Raw genomic sequence first — 23874 nt, forward strand, 5'->3', positions numbered from 1 at the left:
GTTTGTTGAATGAACAAATTAACAAATATTTTAACAGTAAACACATTAAGTCTTTACTATGTATTATGTAGTATTATTAAAAATAAAAAAAAATGATACATATCAGCCCATACCTTAAAAGCTCTTAATTTCATTGGAGAAACAGGATGTATTCATAATAACTTCCTCTACACAGTTAAGTGCTTTGATTAAAATGTGATTACTACATCTTCATAATACCTTAGTGCTTATCAGGCTTTCAATAAATATCAGGTATTAAATAAATCAGGTACTCGATAAATGTTTTCTCAAGAAAAAAATAATAAAGTGCCATTCAGTGGATAGATCAGCAAAATATTCATTGGAATAAAGGTCAGCTGCTCGACAAACCATAACTGTGTATCATAATTGTGTAATGAAATGGAATTTATCCTGATGATATAACAAAGGATAGATATGCTTCAATAAAGCAATAGATATTGCATTGAAATTTTTGCTAATTACATTTTTGTAAACCAAATCAGATTTCTTTATCTTAAATGATTTAAGTTTGTAACAGCTTTCACCACTTTGGCTTGCAAACTCTGCCCATGTAAGTTGACTTTTCAAAGCAAAATTATAATGGGGACAACCTCCTTCCTCTAGAATGGTTTTTCTCCAAGAGTAAAGTGTCAGTTTGATGACCCTGCCATTAACCTAATCACTGATTTTAGTCAGTCACTTGGAGTACTTAAATACATACTTAAACCTAAACCAATTTAATTTTTTTCTTCCCACTTTATGTGGACAGATAGAAATACTAAACTTATGCCTGAGATAAAGACAGCACAAGAAGGAGAATCCCTTTAGTGTTACTTCTGAAAATAATACAATTCCAAGATTTAAAAACAAGTATGAAATAGTAAATACCAGTTCAAAAGCCCCATACAGATGTGTTCAATATTTTATACTATATGCAACATAAAGAAAGGAGACATAATACTCCAAGAATTAAAAGACATTTCAAGAAGCTATGTAACACCCCTCACTTCATACAAGGAAAAACAATTATTTTATTTATTTATTTTTAAAATTAATTAATTAATTAATATCCTTGGCTGTGCTGGGTCTCCGTTGCTGCGCGCGGGCTTTTTTTAGTTGCGGCGAGCGGGGGCTACTCCTCGTTGCTGTGTGCGGGCTTCTCATTGTGGTGGTTTCTCTTGTTGTGGAGCATGAGCTCTAGGCTCATGGGCTCAGTAGTTGTGGCTTGCGGGCTCTAAAGCGCAGGCTCAGTAGTTGTGGTGCACAGCAGGCTTCCTGGACCAGGGCTCGAACCCATGTCCCCCGCCCTGGCAGGTGGATTCTTAACCACTGTGCCACCAGGGAAGCCCAAAACAATGATTTTAAAATGGTGATATGTGATAGGAGCTACAGAGTACTATATATATCCAGTGTTTTCTCTGTGATTGAAATGGATGAGGGATGCATTCTATTTCCATCTAAGAGGGAGATGTTACCTTGTAGATCTATAGCAATGACAACCCATATGGTGATTTTAATGCACAGTTAATTTAAGGAAAAGCTTTTGATTTTAAGAGGTGTTGGGAAAGGTACTAAGAACAAAATAATGATACGGTGAACAACTTTCATGAAGTTATTCTGATGTTTTACTTATAGTTTCTTTTTTTTACAAAGAAACTGCTTTTTTTTTTTTTTCTCTTACTTTTATGCTTGGAAATAATATTAGAGAACAGTTAGACGTATAAAACTACTGAATATTCATCAAGTATGTTTTCTCTGTACTTTGAAAGCATGGTACCTTAGAAAAGTTTGGATACCTTTCTAATATTTTTTACCAAGCTAGTGTTCTATAAATATTTTTAATGCATTCTTCTTTAAAGAAAAAGGTACTAAATTGTATTCAGATAGTTTTATAGTACAGATCAAGGACTGGGTATCTTATCATTTGGGGATACAGAATATTTAATACTTTGTATAGCATGTCACCATATGAGAAACTAAGATTATCACCTTTGGTCCTCATGGACTAGGATTGCCTCCTATCTCTGGATGCACCTGTGGCCTCTGGCTCTTAGAGGGGCCCTGTGACCAGGAGGATCAGGGATCTGATGCTTGGCAGAGCCTGGGCTAGAGTGTGATGTTTCTGCTCAGTCTTAAGGAATGGGTGGAGTTTTCTTGAGGTATCTAGAGATACTACAGGTGTATAAACCATAGTCTGACTCCTACAGGTTGCTTCTAGAACAAGAACATTGAACCTTTTCCCAGTTAAAGGGGGCAGTATGGTAGATGGGGGAGAACCCTATTTGGGAACACAGTTTCTGATGTTGGCTCTGTCACTGCATTTAATATTAGTTAGAATATTTAACCTCATTGAGTTCCAACTTCTTAAATCAATGAAATTGGGTATGAGGGACTTTCTAGTACCTTTCAGTCCTTTGGTTAATTTTTCTTAAGGGCCATTCCCTTTATTTTTCCCTTCCTAGGGAATTTCTTGTTCATTCAATGTATTTAATGCATACTCTTCTGAGTGTCTGAGAAAAGTCAATCCTTGGTTTTCACTGCTGTGGTGCCCACAGTTGGACTGGATTTCTATTCTAACCTTGTGATTAAGTTAACTGAGATAAAGTCTGGACTTCACTAGTAATTTGTCTTCAGATGACCCAGCCGTGGGACCCCACCAAATGGAGTCCAGATAGAAGACACCATTCAGTGAAACTTATATAGTGTCCATTCATAGAAATCTCATTTTAATTAAAAAGCTAACATCATACTTCGATCACTTTTGAGACTATTCTCCAACACTAGTTCTTCTTATTTTGTAACTTAATATATTTTATAATTGGCACTCAAACTCTACACCTTAAAAAACGGACTGGCCATATTTTTATAAGAACTCACACATTTGAAGAATATGTGTACCACTGAATATATGTTTGATTAATATAGGAAATACTTGTAAGTTGCTTTGGAATATGTAATTAGGGCTCTTCTTCTAAATACACAAATTTATTTTCTCATGTTCTTAATTTTCGGAAAGAAATGACTGTAATTATCTTACAATTTTAAAAATAATATGAAACAGAAACAGACTCACAGAAACAGAGAACAGACTTGTGGTTTCCAAGGGGAGGGGGAGTAGGGGAGGGATGGATTGGGAGTTTGGGATTAGCAGATGCAAACTATTATATATAGGATGAATAAACAACAAGGTCCTACCTTATAGCACAGGGAACTATATTCAATATCCTGTGATAAACCATAATGGAAAAGAATATGAAAAAGAATATATGTATGTATAACTGAATCACTTTGCTGTACAGCAGAAATTAACACAACATTGTAAATCAACTATACTTCAATAAAATTTTTAAAAATAAAAAATAAAAATATGAAGAATGTTGAGGCAAATGATCTCATACTTTAAAAGATTTTTTGTTTACAAATGCAAACAGATGTGGAAGAATGCAGCTTAGCTCTCATGTGTTAAGAAGTTTTGACAATGTCAAGAAAACATAGCTTCAAGACTCTGCAGGTGGTTAGGGATGGGACTTGAACTGGAATCTTCCTATAGTCAGAGGCAGTGATAATGCTGACCCAGCACTGGCTACGTCCAACTGTCCACCCTCACATCTGTGTGAGGTTGACTGTAGTCAAGAGGCTCTGTGAGTATTCCAATGGGAATTATTGGGATAACAGAGCACAGAGTAGAAGGAGAGAGAATGGGATTCTCAGCATTTCTTTGAGTCATCCTAGTGTGGATTGGGTTTTAAGTCATCCTGGGCCAAAAAGGAAGTTTATGTGTATGTGAATAGGGAATGGATATCTTTTTGCTGTTTTTATATTTTGTTTATTACCTTTTGGCTCTAGTTGGTTTACAATTTCAAAGCTAAAATATAAATTTTATAAAAATAAATTCTTATCCAAAAATAATAATGTTGATCTTCTTTGTGGAGTTGGATGGTATCTGGGCTGGCTAGGTTGGTTGGTTGGAACATGGCCACTGGTGTGGGAAAATGTCCCATGTGCCAGTTGACTTTGTAGCCCTCCACAACTGCATTCTGTACACTCTGTCCTAGCCAATCGTTCCATGGATGTGTGACCCCAAAAGAAATCATCTCAGAAGGTGCAGATGGATTAGCATAGATCTATCACCATTTTGAAAACAAATAAAACTCAATACCAGTGGTGGATGAGCCATCAAAATATTAACTGATGGTCTCTAACATGTAAAGCATAGTGTGGTTTAGGGAATTAGTGGTTTTAAACCTTGCCCTCTAGGAACTCATGTTACCAAATGCAAGTTCATGTGCCCAGTGCACAGTGAGGCCAAAACGTCTGAGTTTGGAGCAGAGAAAGGTTTACTGTAGGGCCATGCAAGGAGACAGGTGGATCATGCCCCCAAAACCCCAAACTCCTCAAAGAGTTTCAACAAAGCATTTTTAAAGGCAAGGTGAGTGAGGGGTGTGGTTGTTTGTTGCAAACTTCCTGGTGTAGGAATCCTTTGTTCTTGCAGCTGTCCATGTAAATCAGGTCACAATGTTCCTGCAAACCTCCAACGAGACAAATATTATTCTCTGTTCTGCAACTTTTTATCTCTGTATGAATGGACCCTTAAAGGTCAGAGCCCTGAGAATAGGCTATCTTGTATGTTTCAGGCTATTGGCAACATTCTTTTACAAAAGGTGCAGAGCTAGCATGACTAAGCACAAGCAACAGAACAGATCTAATGTGGAGTCAGATTCGTTCTTCCCTATTACAATCTTGAGAATTGCATTGAACTTATAGATTAATTTGAGGGAAGATCTATCACCTTTATATTAAGTCTTGCCATATGAATGCACTTATTTTTCCATATATTTAGAACATTTTGTCCTTCAATTATAATTTTGTTGTGTTCACCTAGATGTGCCATTATTTTTACTGCTACTGTGAATAAAGTCTTCAAAAATACATTTTTGAATCTCTTGCTGCTAGAATAAGGGATGGTATTTGATTTTAAAAAGCTCAGTTTTGTATGCAACAACTTTGCTGAACTCTGTTCTTATTTTAAATTATTTTTATGAGATTTTTTAATTTAGGTAATTTCCCCTAATAATGTTGATAATTTTATTTCTTTCTCAAACCTTACACCTTATTTTTATCTTATTTTCTTAGATAGAATGTCTAAGTGCTAAACAGAGATGATTGCAGGCCTCCTTGTATTACTTCTGACTTTATTCAAAGAGAATTCTTCTAACATTTTACCATTAATTATTATGGTTCCTAATGGTTTTTGGCTTTGTCATATTAAAAAATCTTGTCTTTTTATTTTAAAATAAGGAATGGGTATTGTGTATTTCAATATAATGAATGTATTGAAATTCCCAAATGTTTCTTCTGCATCTATTTCAGTAGTGTGGTGGATATGAAATGATAAACCCCAAGCCTACAACAGTGACAGTGGATGTAGAGGATAGAGTCTTGAGGTTTTTTTTGTTTGTTGTGAGAGAGGATGGACAGAAAATAGCTTTGGGAAGATATTCGTGGTTCTGATTTAGGATAGCTGGGTAAATAGTGGAGTCATTACTTGAATAGAGAGTAGAAAGACAATAGCCATTTTTCAGGAATAGATTTTAAGCTCATGTCAAGATTTGTTGAAACTTTGAAACTGAGATGCATTTCGCTGTATAAAAGTTGATGTTCACTAGACTTCTGGATATAATTATTTAAAAATGGACTCTTGAATGAAAGAGTGAAGTGTGCTCTGGAGATAAACATTTGTGATCCAGTGGTATCAAAGTGGATGTTAGAGCTGTAGGGGAGGATACATTTCTCCAGTGACAGTCTGCAGAATAAGAAATGTAGAGACTCTGGCTAAACTCCAGGAACCTAAACACACAGTGGATAGTAGGAGGGACTTTCAGAGGAGTCTGGAAATAAGTCACTCCTAGGGTGAATGATGTCAGGAAGACTTAGGGAGAAAGTTAAAAAAAAAAACCAAAAAACACCTGTATGAGCCTAACACAGAGAGGTTAAGAAAGATGGCCAGAGAGAGTTGATTTACTTTGGCAATTAGGAAATCACTGGTGCCCTTGACAGGAGCAGTGTAGCAGTAGCACACTGGAGTCAGACATTGGATTGTAGTGGGTGAAGCTTTAGCAGGAGGTCGGGAAATGGAGGAAAAACAGATGAAGACCTTGCTCATGACATTTGGCCATGAAGGGAAGGAGAGAAAGGAGCATGCACGCAAGACAGTCAAGGGAAGAGTGATCCTTTGAGAATTAATTGTTAGTTTCCCAGCTTTGAAATTGTTGGGTGGATAAAACCTAGAAGGCTCAACTTTAGTTACGTATGATTGTGAGCTGGTTACTGGATGCAGTGAAGAGCTGAGCTAGGTTGTGTGACTGGACAGGTTCCTTTCCCTTTCTCTTTCTTTCTTTCTTTTCTTTCTTTATTTTTTATAGTTGATTAGCAATGTTGTGTTCAATTCAGATGTGCAGCAAAGTGGTTCAGTTATACATATACATGCATCTATTCTTTTTCAAATTCTTTTCCCATTTAGGTTATTACAGAGTATTGAGCAGAGTTCGCTGTGTTATACAGTAGGTCCTTGTTGGTTACCTATTTTATATATAGCAGTGTGTACATTCAGAGTTGATTGTTTGGGTACATATTTGCCTGGGCTTTGGCTCTTCTGACTTGTGTCTGAAAGCTAGAGTGATGCAAAAGAAATTCATAAGAAGCAAATTCAAAGGCTGGGGCCAATCCTTGTATGACAGTGAAGTCCTTAAATAAGAGTAAAGCCTTTGGGGCTTCGCTTCCCTGGTGGCGCAGTGGTTGGGAATCTGCCTGCCAATGCAGGGGACACGGGTTCGAGCCCTGGTCTGGGAGGATCCCACATGCCGCGGAGCGGCTGGGCCCGTGAGCCACAACTGCTGAGCCTGCGCGTCTGGAGCCTGTGCTCCGCTACAGGAGAGGCCGCGATGGTGAGAGGCCTGCGCACCGCGATGAAGAGTGGCCCCCGCTTGCCGCAACTGGAGAAAGCCCTTGCAGAGAAACGAAGACCCAACACAGCCATAAATAAAAAAAAAAAAAAAAAAAAAAAGAGTAAAGCCTTTAATGAAAGTAAAAAATAGGACAAAAATATTTTTTAAATCATTACTATAAAACAAACATTTTGGTGACTTATTTGTGGCCGAATATGCCCGTGATCAAATGGATCTCTAATTTGAACAAAATAATCTACATGAAAAAAAGTAGCCTTGCTGTTTGGGATAGGATTGTGAGTCTATTTTGGTTATCATGATTCAGTGAAAGCTGTTAAACCCACAGACTCTGCTAGTCTGTAATAGAGGAAGTCTTTGTCCTTGTTCTTGCTCTAACATTAGAATCAGAGGAGAACCATATTCTAGATTCTGTTTATTCTGGCACAACTTAGTTCATTGGATTTGTTTCCAATTTAAATGATATCTTTGCCAGGTGAAGTTGGTAATGATTAAAGAAATTTAAAAATATGTCTTAAATCCAGTGAGGTGATTTCTATGTATTTAAATATTATTTGAAAATGATATTCATGATAAGATGGGGTAAATTTTTTTAAGTTGCCACATTTATTTTTATAGTTGAAATTAGCCAAAATTGCCAACTTAAGTTGGGCTGTAACAAACCATTTCAGGGTTTCTATGGAAACATGATTTCATCCTGTCTATGCAAACCCATTTTGTTTTTTCTCCTTTATCACGGAACTTGAATCACTGCAATGTTTTTCCTGTGAGTCCCGCCCCAAGAAAAAGAAAACAGGTTTCCAATTAGACAAAAATTTACTTTTTGCTCATTAGAGTTTAACTCTCAGGGACTTTCATCTAGGGTTATAAACAATGGCTATAACCTCAAATCTTTCCTATTTAGGTATGAATATGCATTTTTGTTATTTTTGTATTGTATTTTTAAATACTCTGGTCAACCTCTAGTTAAAATTGTTCCAAGTTATGTGAGAATTACTTCATACTTCTAATATCCTTATGTGGTATCTAGCTGATTTACAAATCTCCAGTGAAAGAGCTGTAACATTCTTCTTCATTTTTACTTTCTCCCCATGCCTACCCCAAAGCCTGACACAAGTTTATTCTCAATAAATTCTTATTGAGTCAATGATGCTACAAATATTTCAGTGCCTTCTGAGAACTTAGTGCTGTTGAGGGCTCTGCAGGATACAAAAGACATATGTAAAATACTTTCTTGTTTGTAATTAGGAATCTAGGGAGGGTAAAGAGTGAAATGTAAAGTGCTTGTGACTTGCAATTTAACCTCACATGAGTGAGAGTTTTACTATATCATGTAATCTTTACAATAGTCCTAGAAGGGGTGTTTCTTGTTTCAGATGAAGAAACTGACTAAACAGGGTTTGAGAACATGCCCAAGCTAGTGATTGGTGGACCAGGGTTTGAATATCAGCCCTGCATTAAGTACACGTACTAGTTGTAGAGACGATTCTTCTACACAGAAAACCATTAGTGAAGTTGGAGATGTTACTGGTTGGGAGGAGATCAGACAAGGAACGATGAGGTGGATGAGAGTAATCATGAATAATTGTAAATGAAAGCACTATTTACTACATGGTGAACTTTAAACTGTATCTAATCAACACTGCATATTTGTATTTTATGCACTGGAATATAGTATCTTGGCTCTGATACTTGTTTCTTAAATGTCTATGATTTGTTTTTTTGTAAAGCAGCAATGCAATGGTATAATTATACTTTTGTTTAACCGCATGCTGCAACTAAGGAGTCTGCATGCTGCAACTTAAAGATCTTGCATGCCACAACGAAGATCTCGCATGCTGCAACTAAGACCCAGTGCAGCCAAAATATAAATAAATAAATAAGCAAACAAATAAATAAATAAAAAACACAAAAGAATACATGTAAATTGATTTTGCTGATTATCACAGATTCATAGAATTTCAGACTGGTCAATCCTTTTCTTTTTATAGAAAAGAAACCAAGTCCCAGGGAGCAGTTCCAGCTGATTTTTTTCTTTCTCTCTTGCTTAAATTCTTATGATGGCAGAATCAGGCTAAATATCATCTTCCAACACCCAGTCTAATATTTTTAAGCCACATAATGCTTTCACTCATTGATTTGTAGCAGATAGGTATACATCATTAATGGATAAAGATAATTCTAATAATGTTTGAGTATATATCCTTTGTTTTCTCATGCTTCGATAAGCTACTGTAGAAATATCTAACTATGGAAACCATGCGTATAACATCTTTATACAACATATTCTTAGAGATCACTAAGAACTTTAAGTACTGTATTAAATTAGATGACAATGATGCTTTGTGTTTATCCTTTGCCTATTTTTTTTGTGTGTGTGCCTCTTCCTTGGTGATATTTTGTTTCTTTGTCAATGACTTTAAATTTTAGTTTTTCCCTGTGTCTTCTCTTGGGTTCCATGCTAAGTGTCACGCATTTTTATTTTCCGTGATTAGTTGTTTTCCTTGAAAGGGAAAAATTGTAAGTTCAGAGAGGTAATTATAATCATATTCTAATTAACTGCTGTCTTTATCAACGTGTTATTTGTCTAACAAAACTAGAATTTCTTTTGTAAACCTAGAATACCTCAGAGTAGGATCAGTTATTGTATTTGTAGCAAAACTATAGTATAAAATCACTTAAGTGCTTCATATTCATTATAGAAATCTTACTATTTTGTAAGGGGCTCTGTTTCTGACTAGCAATTAATATTAAATAATATATCAGTGGTTAACTCTCAATAGCAGTCATAGAGCCATGATAATTCAAAATAGAAGAATAATGATCTAAACCTTTAAAAATGAACCTAAATACACAGTACATATCAATTATATGAGGCCCCAAGTTACTATAAAGCATTTCTAGGAAACCCTCTAATGTATCATAACTACAGTTTGAGAATAAGGAATGTTAATGAAATGCTTAGCACTAATTCTTTTAGAATTAAGAATGATTTAGGAGTAAATTATTCAGGTTAAACCAAGTCTCTTAAACTCTCCAGGAAATTTGAATTGGTGCCGTCCTTTTCTCCAGTGTTCACTTGACCATTTCACAATCTTTGAAACTCATCAAACTTGGTTAGAAAAATCAGTAAAATAACTACTCATATAGCATCATGCTTAGAATTGCTGATGTGGGCATAAACAGTCATTGAGTTTTGATAAAAGTATAGAGGTATTTCATTAATTAGGCAGCTTTAAATTAGTTTAATTTGAAACTAGTAACTGTAGGGGGGGCAACTTAATGAAGAAAAATAAATTTGAATTTTCAGAGAATGACCCACTGAAATAACATTTGTTTTAAAAAAGGGAGGATAATTACACTAATTACTATGCATATCACATATACATTTAAGCTACAGCCCTCCCAATCCTTACCCCCAATTTGGTTAATTAGTTTAGAGTAGAAACACTGCAAACTAGATGAGGGTTTTTTTTTTTTTTTTGAATGGAGGTAAATACTTCAATATATTGATATATTGCTTTCTTCCCTGCCATGGCTGGTGTTTACATTACTATCACACATGCTCTGTTAGTACAGTGCTGCTATTAGCCTCACCTAGGAATTTCATGGCATATTTTTTAGTAAACTCTGGCCATTAAAAAGATTTAAAGTAAGAATAAGACAAAACAAATTGGGTTTACTATTCATCTTAGAAAACATTTAGAATAGACAATTTGTGTTCTGGATACAATTTTGTGTTGATTATATCTGTTACAAATATTTTCCCCACTGGGTGGTTTATATTGATACTTTTATTATATCTTTTTTTCTTCAAACACCTAAGAAGCTAAAGCAAAAAAACTACCATGCTACTATCACACCCAATGAATTTTTAAAAATGGTGCATATCATCTAATACCCAGTCCATGTTCAATTTTCTCTGTCTCAAAAATATGTACAGTTTGTTGTTTAAATCAGGATTCCAACAGAGTCCACAACTGCATTTAATTTAATTCCCCTTACTTTTATTTTCTTGCCACTGATATATTAACTGCACAAGTTTTCACTTTCGCTGATTTCATCCTCTTGGTGTCATTTAATAGATGCCTGAATTTCTTATAACTGGGCGGATACAGAGAATTGAGTAGGTTCAGGTGTTACTTTTTATTGACCAAAAATTATTCACAGATAGACACGTGCTCTTATTAGGTCATGTCTGAAGGAACATACGTCTTATTCTACTTTAATGATGCTAAGGAAGGTGAGTGGGTTCAAGTGTAGTCAAGTAATGCATCTGTCCTGATTTCCTCTCTAACCTTTCACCCAGTCATATCGGCACACTGGTGATCCTTGCCTACATCCATATTTCATTAGTGGTTGCAAAATATGATTTTCTAATTCTAATTACATTCTTCTGGCATTTATCATTAACTGTTTTATTACCCTGAAGTATTATCCATGTAGGAAAAGTAGGACAAATGCTTGATTCTTTTTCTTTATTTGTACCCTAGCAACCTCCAAAGGTGACCAATGGTTGTTTTTTGTTTTTTGTATTTATCATCATGAACTTATAGGTTTAGTAAATTGTTGTAAATCAGTCTATTGTAGTAACTATTATTTCTAATGATCAGACAGTTTTCTCTTTAGCTCATGGGAGCCCCTCAACTTAGCTCTTGGGTCCTTTTGATCTAATCCCAGTCGCTTTTGAGACATTCCTTGTTTTTAGAATGACAAGATTTCTCTGTCTCATGTCTTATGTCCCCCGGATCTGGAATCTGCTATTCTCCCTAAACAGCCTCATTTCTTTTGATGGGAAATGGTATTTAGAAATCATAATTGGGTGCTAGAGTTGCTTATTTTCTTCATATCACTTGAACATTAATTGCTTATTTCCACCCATTTTCTTTCACCCCAGCTCCTCTTTTATCTATCCATTTATTTTCCATTTATTATCCTGTATTGCTATTTAGCTTTGTAAATGCTTACATTTTATTTTCTAAGCAGGTAAACAAGGCACAGCTAGGACCGGAACTCACATTGCATGACTTGTTATCCAGCATTCTTTTTTGTGTATCATAGAAGAATTAGAAGATTAGGAAGTTGGAGAACAATTTGACCTGAGTTCCAAGATCAAAATATTATTAGCTTTCCCTTTCTGAATGATGTCTTTGCTTTCCTGATACTTTATTGTAAAAATTAGAGCTGAGTTAAGAAAAAAAAATAATAAAAATTAGGTTAATATATGTTAATATAAAAGGAATTTAGGGATAGGAAAAAGAGCTATATTTATAAACACAGCATAAAATTACTAACAGAATCCAATGGCCTGATTTTAGTGGATTTGCTGGCATAGGCAAATAAAGTACACTGTACTCCATGTTCCTTGGCTATTTTTTACTGGTCTCATTTCGAATGATTACACAGACATGTATATTCTTTCATTGCTTGAATATTTAGAAGCTGCTATGGCTTCTAAAGAAGAGATGGGAGTTTAAACCTCTCCACCAAACTACAATAACTCCACCAAGTTACTGCCATTCACTTTTTCTTGTGCAGCTTTAATGGATGCTATGTGATATACTCTATAAATGGATCAAGAAAGCAGTCATCCACTCTGCAGTGTGAAAGCAAACTCTGCAAAATGTAAAATAATAGCTTCTTGGAATCCCTTAGCCTCCTGTCTATAAAATGGGGATTTATAATTACCTGTCTGGCTACCATATTAGATTTTTGTTTAGAGAAGTATGATAACAAATGTCAGTTGTTTAGTTGACCATGAACTGTTAACACAATAAAGGTGACATTGATTAATTACATATTTTGAGGGGCATATTTTGACCTATGAAATTCCAAAAATTACGTTTAGTTCTGTTATTTCAATGATCACTCAAACGAACCAAACTTTACATACATACATATGTACATGAACCCATTCTTAATTCTTTCACTGGTTTGCCAGCATTTTGCCTTTCTCAATTCTACCTGTCCCAATTGATGCTTCCTCCTACCACCTTAATGTTAAAAATATAGAACACAATAGGTGTGTGTGTGTGTGCATGTGTGTGTGTGTGTAAAAATGTGAGGACCAGAATTTCAATTTCCCCACCTTTTCCTATTTTACAGTTTAGTTCAAAGACAGAGCATATAAAGAAGCATGAGTATTAGTGTCTCAAGAGGGGACTATTTTTAGTCTTCAAATTTATTTGAAGGTTTTACAACCAAGCTCAGCAACCACATTTTGAGATGGCATTTTTCCTGACAGTCCCTCGTTTGCAAAGCTTTTATGCATTCCTGGTGGCTCCTCATGCGAATTCCCATGCCTTTCCAGCCAGTGGACCCAATGAAAGATGCATTCATTGAAAGGAGACAAGGAAGTTGCTTTCATTTGTACCCACTGTTCTCAGAAACTGACTTACAAGTATTTATTTTGATTTTAATAAAATATTAGTGACAGTGGCAGTGGAATATGATATGACAGATAAATTTAGGAAATGGAAGAGAGAAGAAAATTAAAAGAGGATAATTATCAATTGATCTCGTTTCTCTGAGAATCCACTAATTCTTAAATTTTAGAGAGCTCTTTGATTTTGAAAGTGGGATGCTCTGCTCAATGTGAAAACCTCATCATGGTGCACATATGCTTCACACCCTCCATGGATTCACTTTGCATTTAAGGGAAACAGTTCAAAATGTAACATACCTCGTGGGGTCCTGCTACCTCCGTGTAGCTCCTGCCCTTCCTCCTCTTCCTCCCTCACTCCTTCATTGACCTTCCTTCTGTTCCTAGAACAAGCAAACTTGCTCCATCCACAGAAGAAAGTTTGGTTCCCAGTTCCTGGCAAGGATGGCTCCTTCACATTCCTTCAAGTGTCAGCTCACAGGTCATCCTTTCAGATGCCTTCTCTGAACTCCAAATTGAAAGCAGCTCTTCCTCTGCTCCTGGCCCAAGTTTACATTATTGTTTTCATTACTTTATAGCACCCACCACTATCTGAAATGATCTCACTCAATCATATATTTAAAATCTGGCACATAAACTCCATGAAAGCAGATCCCTTATCTAGCTTATCTGGGTCACTTCTGAATTCCCAGCACCTAAAAGAGTATCTGTCACATAATAGGTACTTGATAAATATTTGTCATTGAATGAATAGAGTGGAAAGAATTCTGGAGTGAGAGAACCTGCGTGTAAGTTGTGAGCCTGTTTCTTAGAGGCAAGCCGTGTTCTCTAAGTCAGCCTTATTTTCCTCAAACACTTGCCGAGACTAAATGACATAGTGTTGTCTCACACACTGTACATTGTAAATTTTCCTTATCACAATAATCCTATGAGGCCGTAGTATATGGATTATTGTCTCTGTAGTTAAAAGGAAGATTACAGATCACCAGTTTCATCTCCTTTTTTTTTGAACACTATAAGAAAGATATGAAATTATAGTGGGTTGGGGGCAGTGTTAAATCTATAACCTGGATTGCCTGGTGGATGGATAGTTAGCCTAGTATATATTCCACATTAGCAGGTGAGCTCAGTTTAAATTCCTACATTCCTACATTTTGTTAAAAGTAATTTCCTTTTTCATTATCCACAAAGAGCTCTTTATTTAGCATTAAAAAGTTAAATTTTTCCAAAACAGAATTTTCTATGTTGAAAGATGGCATATGTTCCTATATTCCTTAGAGGCCTTCATTCAAATGAACGATCTTAGGTGGTAAACCAAACCTACTGAATCAGAATGTGCATTTTAATGAATTTCTAACAGATTTGTATGCATATTAACATTTGAAAATTGGGGATGCTAAGGTTGCCTGACTACTCTCTGAGTAGCCAATCTTTAGAAAATTTTGATTGTAGAGATTCTCTGAGTTATGCTTTCCTATTTGGGGTTGCTAACTTACTTCTCTACTGGAGGAATAGGAGTTTTTTTTTTTCTTTTCTTATCATTTCTGCATTGCCTTATACCAGAATTTCTAGAACTTTGGTGGACATTAGCCTATGGGAGCCTTTTTACTTTATTTTATTTTAAATGTTTGGCCCTTTCCTTGCCCTGCAATCTGAAGCTAATGGGTAGGGCTAAGGCATCCATATGTTTAACAAGCTCCCCAGGTGATTAAAGTAAATGGTAAAACTTGATATGCCTCAGTTTATATGCATCGTGCATAAGCATATGTACAATTAAATAGCCGTACAATATATTTATGAAATATATGAGTTATGTTTCAATGGTGAGGTAACATGGTGGCAGTATTTATTTAATGCCCTTTTCATATGGTCTACTTTAATGATTGTCAATCTAGAATATAATACAAGTAAACAATTCACTTTAGCCCGAGGATTCTGAAGGAATTAGATACTACATAGAAATAATGAGGATATTTTTGGTAGAGGAGCAGAATAACTTAATTTTGAGGCTTTTGGGGAGGAAATTAGTCAGTATTTATTAGTACACATTGTTGCCATAAAACAGTACATCCTGGTGATGACTCACCAAAAATGCTTCTCACTGACATCTTTTGACCTTTATAGCTCTTTGTCCAGAGGGCCAGCCTAATTTAAAAACTGGCAGTGATGATTTTGGACTCACTGTTTTTCACTGAGCTATAAATTATATACAAAAATTTATATAGTTTTTAAGCCTTCAGCCTAATGGCCTTAGACAAATTTATGCACACAAATATCATCACTGCAAATGTAGACTATTTCTAACACCCAGTAAGTTTATTTGTGCCACATTCCAGTTGACTTCTCCCATCAAAGGCAAATGTTTCCTGATTTCTAACACTGCAGATTAGTTTTCTATCTTGGGACTCTGTATACCTGAAATCATGCTCTGTGTATTCTTTTGTGTTTGGCTCCTTTCATTAAATAGAATGTATTTTAAGTTATTCATGTTGTTGGGTATAAAGAAAGTTTATTATTTTTTTGTTGCTCTCTTCCATTATGCGAATATAACCACACAACTTGTTTATCCAATATTTTTCTGTGGATAGCATTTGAGTTATTTTTAGTTTGGAATTATTATGAATAAAACTACTATAAACACTGCTAAAGTCTCTTTGTTGGCACATGTTTTCATTTCTCTAGGTTATATACTTAGCAGAAGGGTTGCTGGTCATAGTTTAATTTTGTAAGAAACTGAACCTAACACTTCTCTGAAGGGGTTACATCATTTTTCACTCTTACCAAAAATATATGAGTTCCAATTTCTCCACATAGCCTCATAAACATTTGATACTGTCGGTCTTTTAATTTTAGCCATTTTAGTAGGTGTGAAATGATATCTTATTGTGGTTTTAGCACACACTTCTCTGATGACTAATGATGAGAACCATTTAATATGCTTATTGGCCATTTCTGTATTTTCTTAAGTAATAATTTAAAAAGTCTGTTGAAGACTTTTACTCATTTAAAAAATTGGATTGTTTTCTTTTTTATTGTTGATTTGTAGGAGTATTAAAAAATATATTATCTTTATGAGAGTCATTTTTTGTAAGTATTTTATTCTGAATATTGACTTGTTAATGGTATCTTTTAATTTTGGTGAAATCTAATGTGTATCTATTTTTAAAATTGATAGTGGTTTTTGTGTCCTAAGAAATTTTGCCTAATCCCAAGGTTGTGAAAATAGTCCCACGTTTTCTTCTAGAAGCCTTATAGTTTTAGCTTTTACACTTAGATATATGCTTCATCTAATTTTTGCATATGGAATGAGATGGGGTCAAGGTTCATTTTATTGTTTATTCCATTGATCCAGCACCATTTATTGAATTTCCTTTCCTATTCAATTACCTTGACACTTTTATTGCAAATCAACTGACCATGTAAGTGTGGGTCTATTTCTGAACTCTTATTGTGTTCCATTTAGTATATTTATCCCTACACCAAGACACACTTTCTTGATTCCTGTAGCTAGATGACTGTAAGTCAAAATCAGATAGTATAAAGTCTCTCACTTAGTTCTTCTCAATCATGATTGTTTTTTATTCAGATTGTTCTTCTTCATTGAAGATTGTTCTTGTAATTCAAAATCATTTGTATTTTATAAGAATTTTAGAATGAGTTTGTCAATTTCTTTTAGAAATCTGCTGGGATTTTGATTGGGATTGTGTTGAATCCTTAGATAAATTTGAGAATAAAGATGGAACCAATACTGAGTCTTTTAATCCATGAATATAGATTTCTCCACTTGTTTGCTTTCTTTAATTTCTCTCAACAATGTATTATATATTTTAGTGTAGAGGTCTTTCACATTTTTCATTCACTTTATTTCTAAGTTTATGATGCTTTGATACTATTGAATATATTATATCCCCCCCCCCACCATTTTGTTGCTATTATATAGAAACACTTAAAAAAAAAAAACTATTAACCTTGTGTCCTGTGACCTTGTTAAATTCACTTATTAGTTCTAATAGTGTTTTGGTAGATTTCAAATTTCTATGTAGATAATCATGTTGTCTGTAAATAATTACAGTTTTATTTCCTCCTTTATAGTCTTTATTTCTTATTTTGAATATGGCACTGGCTAGGACTTCCTGTACGTTTTTGAATAGAAGTGATGTGAGAATATATCCTTAACTTTTTACTGATTTGGGGGAAAAAACATTCAGTCTTTTACCACTCAATGTGATCTAAGCTGTAGATTTTTCATAGCATTTTATTTTGGCCTCATAGTAAAAGTTGAGAAGAGTTCCCTCTTCTATTTTCATTTAATGTTATTTCATAAAAATGTTTGATTATTATTTTTTTCCTTAAATGTTTGTAGAAATTACTGGTGAAACTATCTGGCACTGGAATTTTCTTTGTGGGAAAATTTTTGGTTAAAAATTCTATTTCTTTAATAATTTCAGTTTAGACCAGTTTTAATAAATAGTGTATCTTAAGACTTTGTCCATTTCATCTGTCTACTTATTATCCTTTTAAGGTCTGTAGGCTCTGTAGTGGCATCTCCTGTTTCGATATTGACTTAGGTAATTTATGTTTTCTGTCTTATTTCTTGATTATTCTTGCTAGGATTTATAAGCATATTTATTTGTTCAAAGAATTAACTCTTTAATTTTATTGTTTTTCAATTTTCTATCTCATTGATTATAATTTTCTTTCTTTTTTTCTTCTTTTTCTTTTTACTCTTTAGTTTTAATTTGTTGTTCTTTCTCTATTTTCTTAAGGTGGAAGCTTAGATATTGATTTTTCATTTTTCTTCTTTTCCAGTATATGCTTTTAAAGCCAAACCTTCTCTCTTAGTAGTGCTTTAGCTGTATCATAAAATTTTGATTTTTTTAAACAATTATTGATCAGTTGAAATATTTTAAAATTTCCCCTCTGATATTTTTTAAAACCATGGATTATTTAGAAGTATATTGGTTAATTCCAAGTATTTTGGGACTTTCTTCCTTTTCTAATTAATACCATTTAGGTCAAAGAACATAATTTGCATGATTTCATTTCTTTGGAATTTGAGTCTTGTTTTTTCTCCAGCACATGGTCTATTTTGATGACTTTCATATGCATTACAAAAGAATGTATAGTCTGCTGTTGTTAGGTGGAGCATTCTATGAATGTCAACTAGGTGAAGTTGGTTGATAAAGTTTTTCAAAACTCTGTACTGTTACTAAATTTTTTTAATCTACTTCAAAAATCATTGAAAAGTGGATGCTTAAAATCTCACATTATGATTTGAATTTGTCTATTTCTTTTGTTTAGCTTTTTTTTCCATTTTTTCTTCAGGAATTCTGAAGCTTTATTATTAGATATCTACATATTTAGGATTTTTATATCTTTCTGATCCATTGCCCATTTTATTACCATGAAATATCCATCTAAAATTCTTATTGTTGTTCCTCCGTATGTCATGTGTCTTTTTTTCTGTGGTTTGTTTCAAGAATTTACTCTTTTATTTTGACTTTCAACTGAGTATGATGTACCTAAGTATGACTTACTTTGTATTTTGCTTAGGGTGTGTTTGATCTGGTTGTTGGTAGCTGTTGTCAATTTGAAAAATTCTTGGCCATTATATTTAAAAATATTTCTTCATTCACTTTCTCCTTTCCATCTGAGAAGCTAAATCAAGACCATTTGATACTGTCCCACAGATTTCAGATGCTCTGTTCCTTTTATTTCTCAACCCTCTTCCCCTGACTTTGGGTTTCATTTTGGATACTTTCTATTGACTTATCTTCAAGTTTACTGATCTTTCCCTCTGACTATGCATGCTCACTGCATGATTTCTTTTTTGATATATATTTTCATTGCAAGCATTTCACTTGTATCTTTTTTTAATAGTTTCCATCCCTCTTTTGAAATTTCACATATTTTTGCAATTGTTGTCCATCTTATTCATTAGATCCTTTAACATGTTCATCATAGCCTTTTTATAAACACTGCTTGATACTTCTGACATTTAGATAATCTCTGGATCTGCTTATATTGAGTGTTTTTCTCCTGATCAGACATAAAACTTTGTATCTTCTCATATTTTGGGAGACCCTTGGGAGATTTCTCTCAGCTTGTCAGTATGGTTTCCAGCTTTTTGTATTTGAGTTCTATTTTTCTCTCTTGTCCTTTCTGCTTTTTGAGATATGTCTGTCCACTGTAGTGAAGGACTGGAGCACCTTGGAGGGACTTTTCTCGGTTCTGTGGCTTCTCCCCTAACCTTCAGCAAGACAAGGATTTGTATTTGAGGAATTCCCTGGGGACTTGAACAGGGAGAGGGAAGGAGAGGATCTCTCTAGACTGTTTTATACTGCTTTCAATATTCTCTGTGTTACCTGTCTATTCCGTGTATCCAGTTAAGGCTCCTGGGGAAGAATTGCCGGCTAGGGGCACCCTTGCTCTGTGGCTGGGACTCCTTGGGATTCTAATATGTCACTCCAGCTTTGACTGGTTGCTTCTGTACTGTAGCAAATTCTTCCTCCTCCTGAGCAGGGTTCCCTTTCTAGTAGGGACAAAAGCAGCCTTGAATCTTTTCTGTCCTCTAAAGTATTAATAACTTTTGGAATTTAGCTCTTTTAGGTTTCTTTAAACCCTGTCTTTTCTGCTGGGTCTTAAAAGCCTATAGTTTTATAGTTTATCTGACATGTTCTCATTGTTGAGAGTGACAGTCTTTGGCAATGTTCCACATTCTAACCAGGAGTGAAGTCCTTGGACTAACTTAGAAAACATATTAGTCTCATAACTGAGTGTTGATGAATTAAATAAAATAGATCCTAATGTTTATAAATATAGCCCATTAAAAAATTATATCCTATTATTCAGCTTTATCCTATAGATATTTTTTACCAGATACCCTTTGAGTGTTTCTTAAATGCAAATACACATTTAAAAGAAGGGTATGTGCTACCACTGAGATAATAAAAAGAATGTGATAGGGCTCTGCAGGCTATGCTAAAAGGTGGATTCTAGTAAATATTTTGAGCAAAGCTTAAAGTTTTAGAAAAGTTTTTGCTTTTCCAAGATGATTATGAATTAAAAACTTGTCACATTCATCCTCAGCTCCCATTCATTGTTGTCTTGTATTATATATTTGAAATGTGGCTATTTTGGGCACATAAGTTAATTTTAAGGTTAGCAAAAATTAACTGTGCTTTGACTGGGTGTTGCAACTTAACAATTCAAACTTATGATTGTTAGGTATTTGTCTTATTTTTCTAATATATTTAACTTTCTTTTTTTTTCTCTTTCTTTTTAGGAATCCTAAAACCAAAACATTGGAACAAAAACAGAAACATGGCTCACCATATTACATTTCTTTGGATAATTTTGGTCCTGCTTCTTCAGAATTCTGTATTAGCTGAAGATGGGGAAATAAGATCAAGTAAGAACTATCAGCATTGTCTTTTTGTTATCAACACATTGATTGTGGAAATCAAATTAGAGGAGCTCTAGCAATGGCTTTAAGGATCTTATTCTTAATTGTCTTTGATGCTGTGATTCCCTAAAATAAATGAATTGCTATGTTACACATTAACTGGGAGGAAAATCTATCAGAAGTCATTTTGAGAAAATTCTATGGTAATAGTGCATTTTATTGACCCAGGCTTTGGAATAAACACTCTGGTATTGAGTCCATGTTCAGCCATTTATATAAGCTTCATAATATGGAGATAAAGTACCTCCTTCACAGGATGGCTATCAGGACCATCCTGTGAGTTTATCTCATAGAGATAATAAGATAATGCATATAAATGACTTAGCATGGTGACATTCAGTAAGTGGTGACTGTTATTCTGATTGCCTGTAGGAAAGCTTGCATGAGAGAAGTAGGCCATCCTACTTTTAAAAAGACACTTTTAAAAAGACAGCCTACTTCTTTTTAAAAGTGTGCTTATATGCATATTTTAAAACTCATAAACATAAACCCCCTAACTATAAATGAATTATGGTTTCTCTAACAGTTAAATCAGATGATTTGACAATTTGATTCAATTTGGCTTAAAATTTTTAAAAAATATAATATTTAATGTTTGCATAACCCTTCTATAGTTTAATCCACCCAAGCACTTTATGGGGTAGATACTCTTTGTTTTTTGAGTGGGAAAAGAGAAGCATAAAATGTATGGGCCTTGCATAGTGTCATACATCTGGTTGGAGCTGTAACTAGTATTTGAACACTTCTTTTCATCCTCAGTGCATTCCTTTTCTATGACACTGGTGATTCACCTCTCTGAGGAGGAGGTTTCTTGGAGTGGTATTTTGTCTGGGGTTTATAAATGGCAGTACTTGCTTTTGTGTGCATGCTCTTGGCTAACCTTGCAGTTATGAAATATATGCCCCATGGCTCTGGAAAGGGGTAGAAAGGGCCAAGAATAACCCTGTAAGAATTTGTAACCACGAATCGAGTGATACACAAACACTCGCAGGTCCAGGCAATAGTGAGCCTCATAGCATCGAGGAAGGGCAACCTCGAAGAGTCCTGCAAACACAACCTTCCTGTCCTTTTGTCTCTCCCACAAAACCCCAATAAAAGCATAACCCTGTCATCCCTGTTCAGCTTCCAAAAATAACAGGAAAACTTCATTCCCTTGGGTTAGAAAATATGCCTTTGGGCAGAATCCCATTTCTGCCTTCCCTACCCCGATGTCTGGCAGTGGTCACCATGACAGAGGTTGTTGGAATAGTGTCCCTCACACCCCCTGCACTGAGACACCATCTGACCTATAGCATCTTAAGATGGTGTTATAATCACAGTTATATTTGTGAGACAAACCCATGTTTTGGCAATTTTTTTTTTTGGGAGGGGGGGAACTTCTTGACTGTGATACGTGTTCACCTGACAATAGTGTTTACTTCTGCTAGTTACTGTGATAAGTGAGTTGAGATAATGGTGAAATTGAGGCCTCTTCATGGGAGCTTTGTCATCCTCCCAAATATGTAAGTGGACAAAGATAAGGAAAAGAATGGAAAGGAAGGAGAGGAAAGGAGGAAGTGAGGGAGGTGAAGAGAGGGAGAGGTTGGTTGATTGATTGACTTACTGCAAGGAGTTGCAAAAATACTAATTGTCACCAAACATTTTTTTCTCCGATACCGATCTTTGCAATTATAATATCTTATTTGCAATATATACAGAAAATAAACCATCCTTATTAACTTTAAATTGGGCATCCAAACACTACTTAAGGGAGACCATTAACCTGGGTAAAACCACAGGATGTAAAATTTGTTATCTCATTACCTTGACTCACCTCATCCTCTTCTAACTCATCATGTCCAAGGACATGGGATCCTTGTCCCATGTAGTATTTTGGCTGCTTTGAGTGCAGAAGTTAGAGAAGAAGGCAGCAAGTACAGCTGTTCCTTCCTGTTGGCCACTTCAAACTGATAGAGATAGAGTAGGATAATTAAATAGTCAGTTTAGAAATCCCACTAGGGGATTAAAGACAGAAAGGGAATTTTAAGGGATTTTGGGAGACCATTGTAAGCTAATGACCACTCAAGAAAAATATCCAGTAACCTAGCAACAATCTACCCTACCTTGAAGGAAGACCAGGTGCATCCAAGTGCCAGGCACACTCAAGCCACAAACTCTGATAGTTAAAATACAAGACAATAGATATGGGCTCTGAATCTTATTACATGAAGTCAGGGAGTTAATAGTCCTTGCAGAGTAGCGTTTCTGCATGTAACCAAGACAGAAATAGAGGTGAAAAGGGAAAGAAACCAGGTGAAAGGGGATATTATACCCAAACCTGAGATGAATTACCATATTTTAGTATATGTCACCACCCTTTTGCTAATATACATATGATTTAAATAGTGCCATGGCAGTTAGACCTGGTTAGACCGTATAGGGCCAAAGGAGGAACTAGTGATATGAGTCTTGACATCTGCCCAAGAAAGAGGAAGAAGGTGGTCTTCTCCCCTCCCCACTTTTTCTTTGATTATAAAAACGTAGCCCTCTTTGTTCCTGGGGCTCTTTGTTCCTGGGGTTGCACTCCCTTGCCTGCCCGCTTATCTCTCACAAGCGTCCTATGCTAATAAACTCACTCTTTGCCTTCCGCTTTGCCTCACGCTGAATTTCTTCTGTGAGGAGACAGAAGAACCTGAGCTTCAGTAAGTCCTGACCCCAGGTGAGTGGTTTTAATCCAAAGACAGTGGTTTCGAGTCCCCTCCTAGTCAGGGATCACGGGTTCAAGTCCCACTCTGAGGTGTGGGTGGGTTCAAGTCCTACCAGAGAAGGAGTGCAGTTTCAAAACCATTGGAATTACCCAAACAAACCAGTTTGTCTTTGGGGCTGTGTCTGTCTCTCACCTCTGGACCTTTGCACTTGCTGCTCCCTCTGATTAGAATGTCGTCCTCTTGACCTGGTTAAAACTCTGCTTTCTGATCTCAGCCTGCCAATAAAACTGCCCCTGGCTTGACATAGTTAGGTTGCCACCCTCTCCTCAATGTTCTCATAATTATTTGTACTTTCTCTAACCAGCCAGTTGTCCATCT

General features: G+C 35.3%; 1 protein-coding gene and 1 long non-coding RNA gene across 3 annotated transcripts in view; one reads left to right on the forward strand and one right to left on the reverse strand.

Annotated features, from left to right (window-relative positions):
- The window catches only part of COL21A1 (collagen type XXI alpha 1 chain), a 203008-nt gene that overhangs the window by 30722 nt on the left and 148412 nt on the right, over window positions 1–23874 (forward strand). For both annotated transcript variants that reach the window (XM_082347146.1, XM_082347145.1), the window contains one exon: window positions 20630–20755. In XM_082347146.1, coding sequence (XP_082203272.1) covers window positions 20668–20755 — 88 coding nt within the window. In that variant the 5' untranslated portion in view covers window positions 20630–20667. The remainder of the gene's footprint in view (window positions 1–20629; window positions 20756–23874) is intronic.
- LOC309608013 lies at window positions 1637–20623 on the reverse strand. Its single transcript, XR_014232617.1, has 2 exons — window positions 7073–20623; window positions 1637–6762 (listed from the first exon to the last, which is right to left on the reverse strand). It is a non-coding gene; the product is annotated as an uncharacterized lncRNA (long non-coding RNA).

The sequence above is a fragment of the Balaenoptera borealis genome (genome assembly GCF_965194805.1).
Source record: "Balaenoptera borealis genome assembly, chromosome: 12".
Lineage (NCBI taxonomy): Eukaryota > Metazoa > Chordata > Mammalia > Artiodactyla > Balaenopteridae > Balaenoptera > Balaenoptera borealis.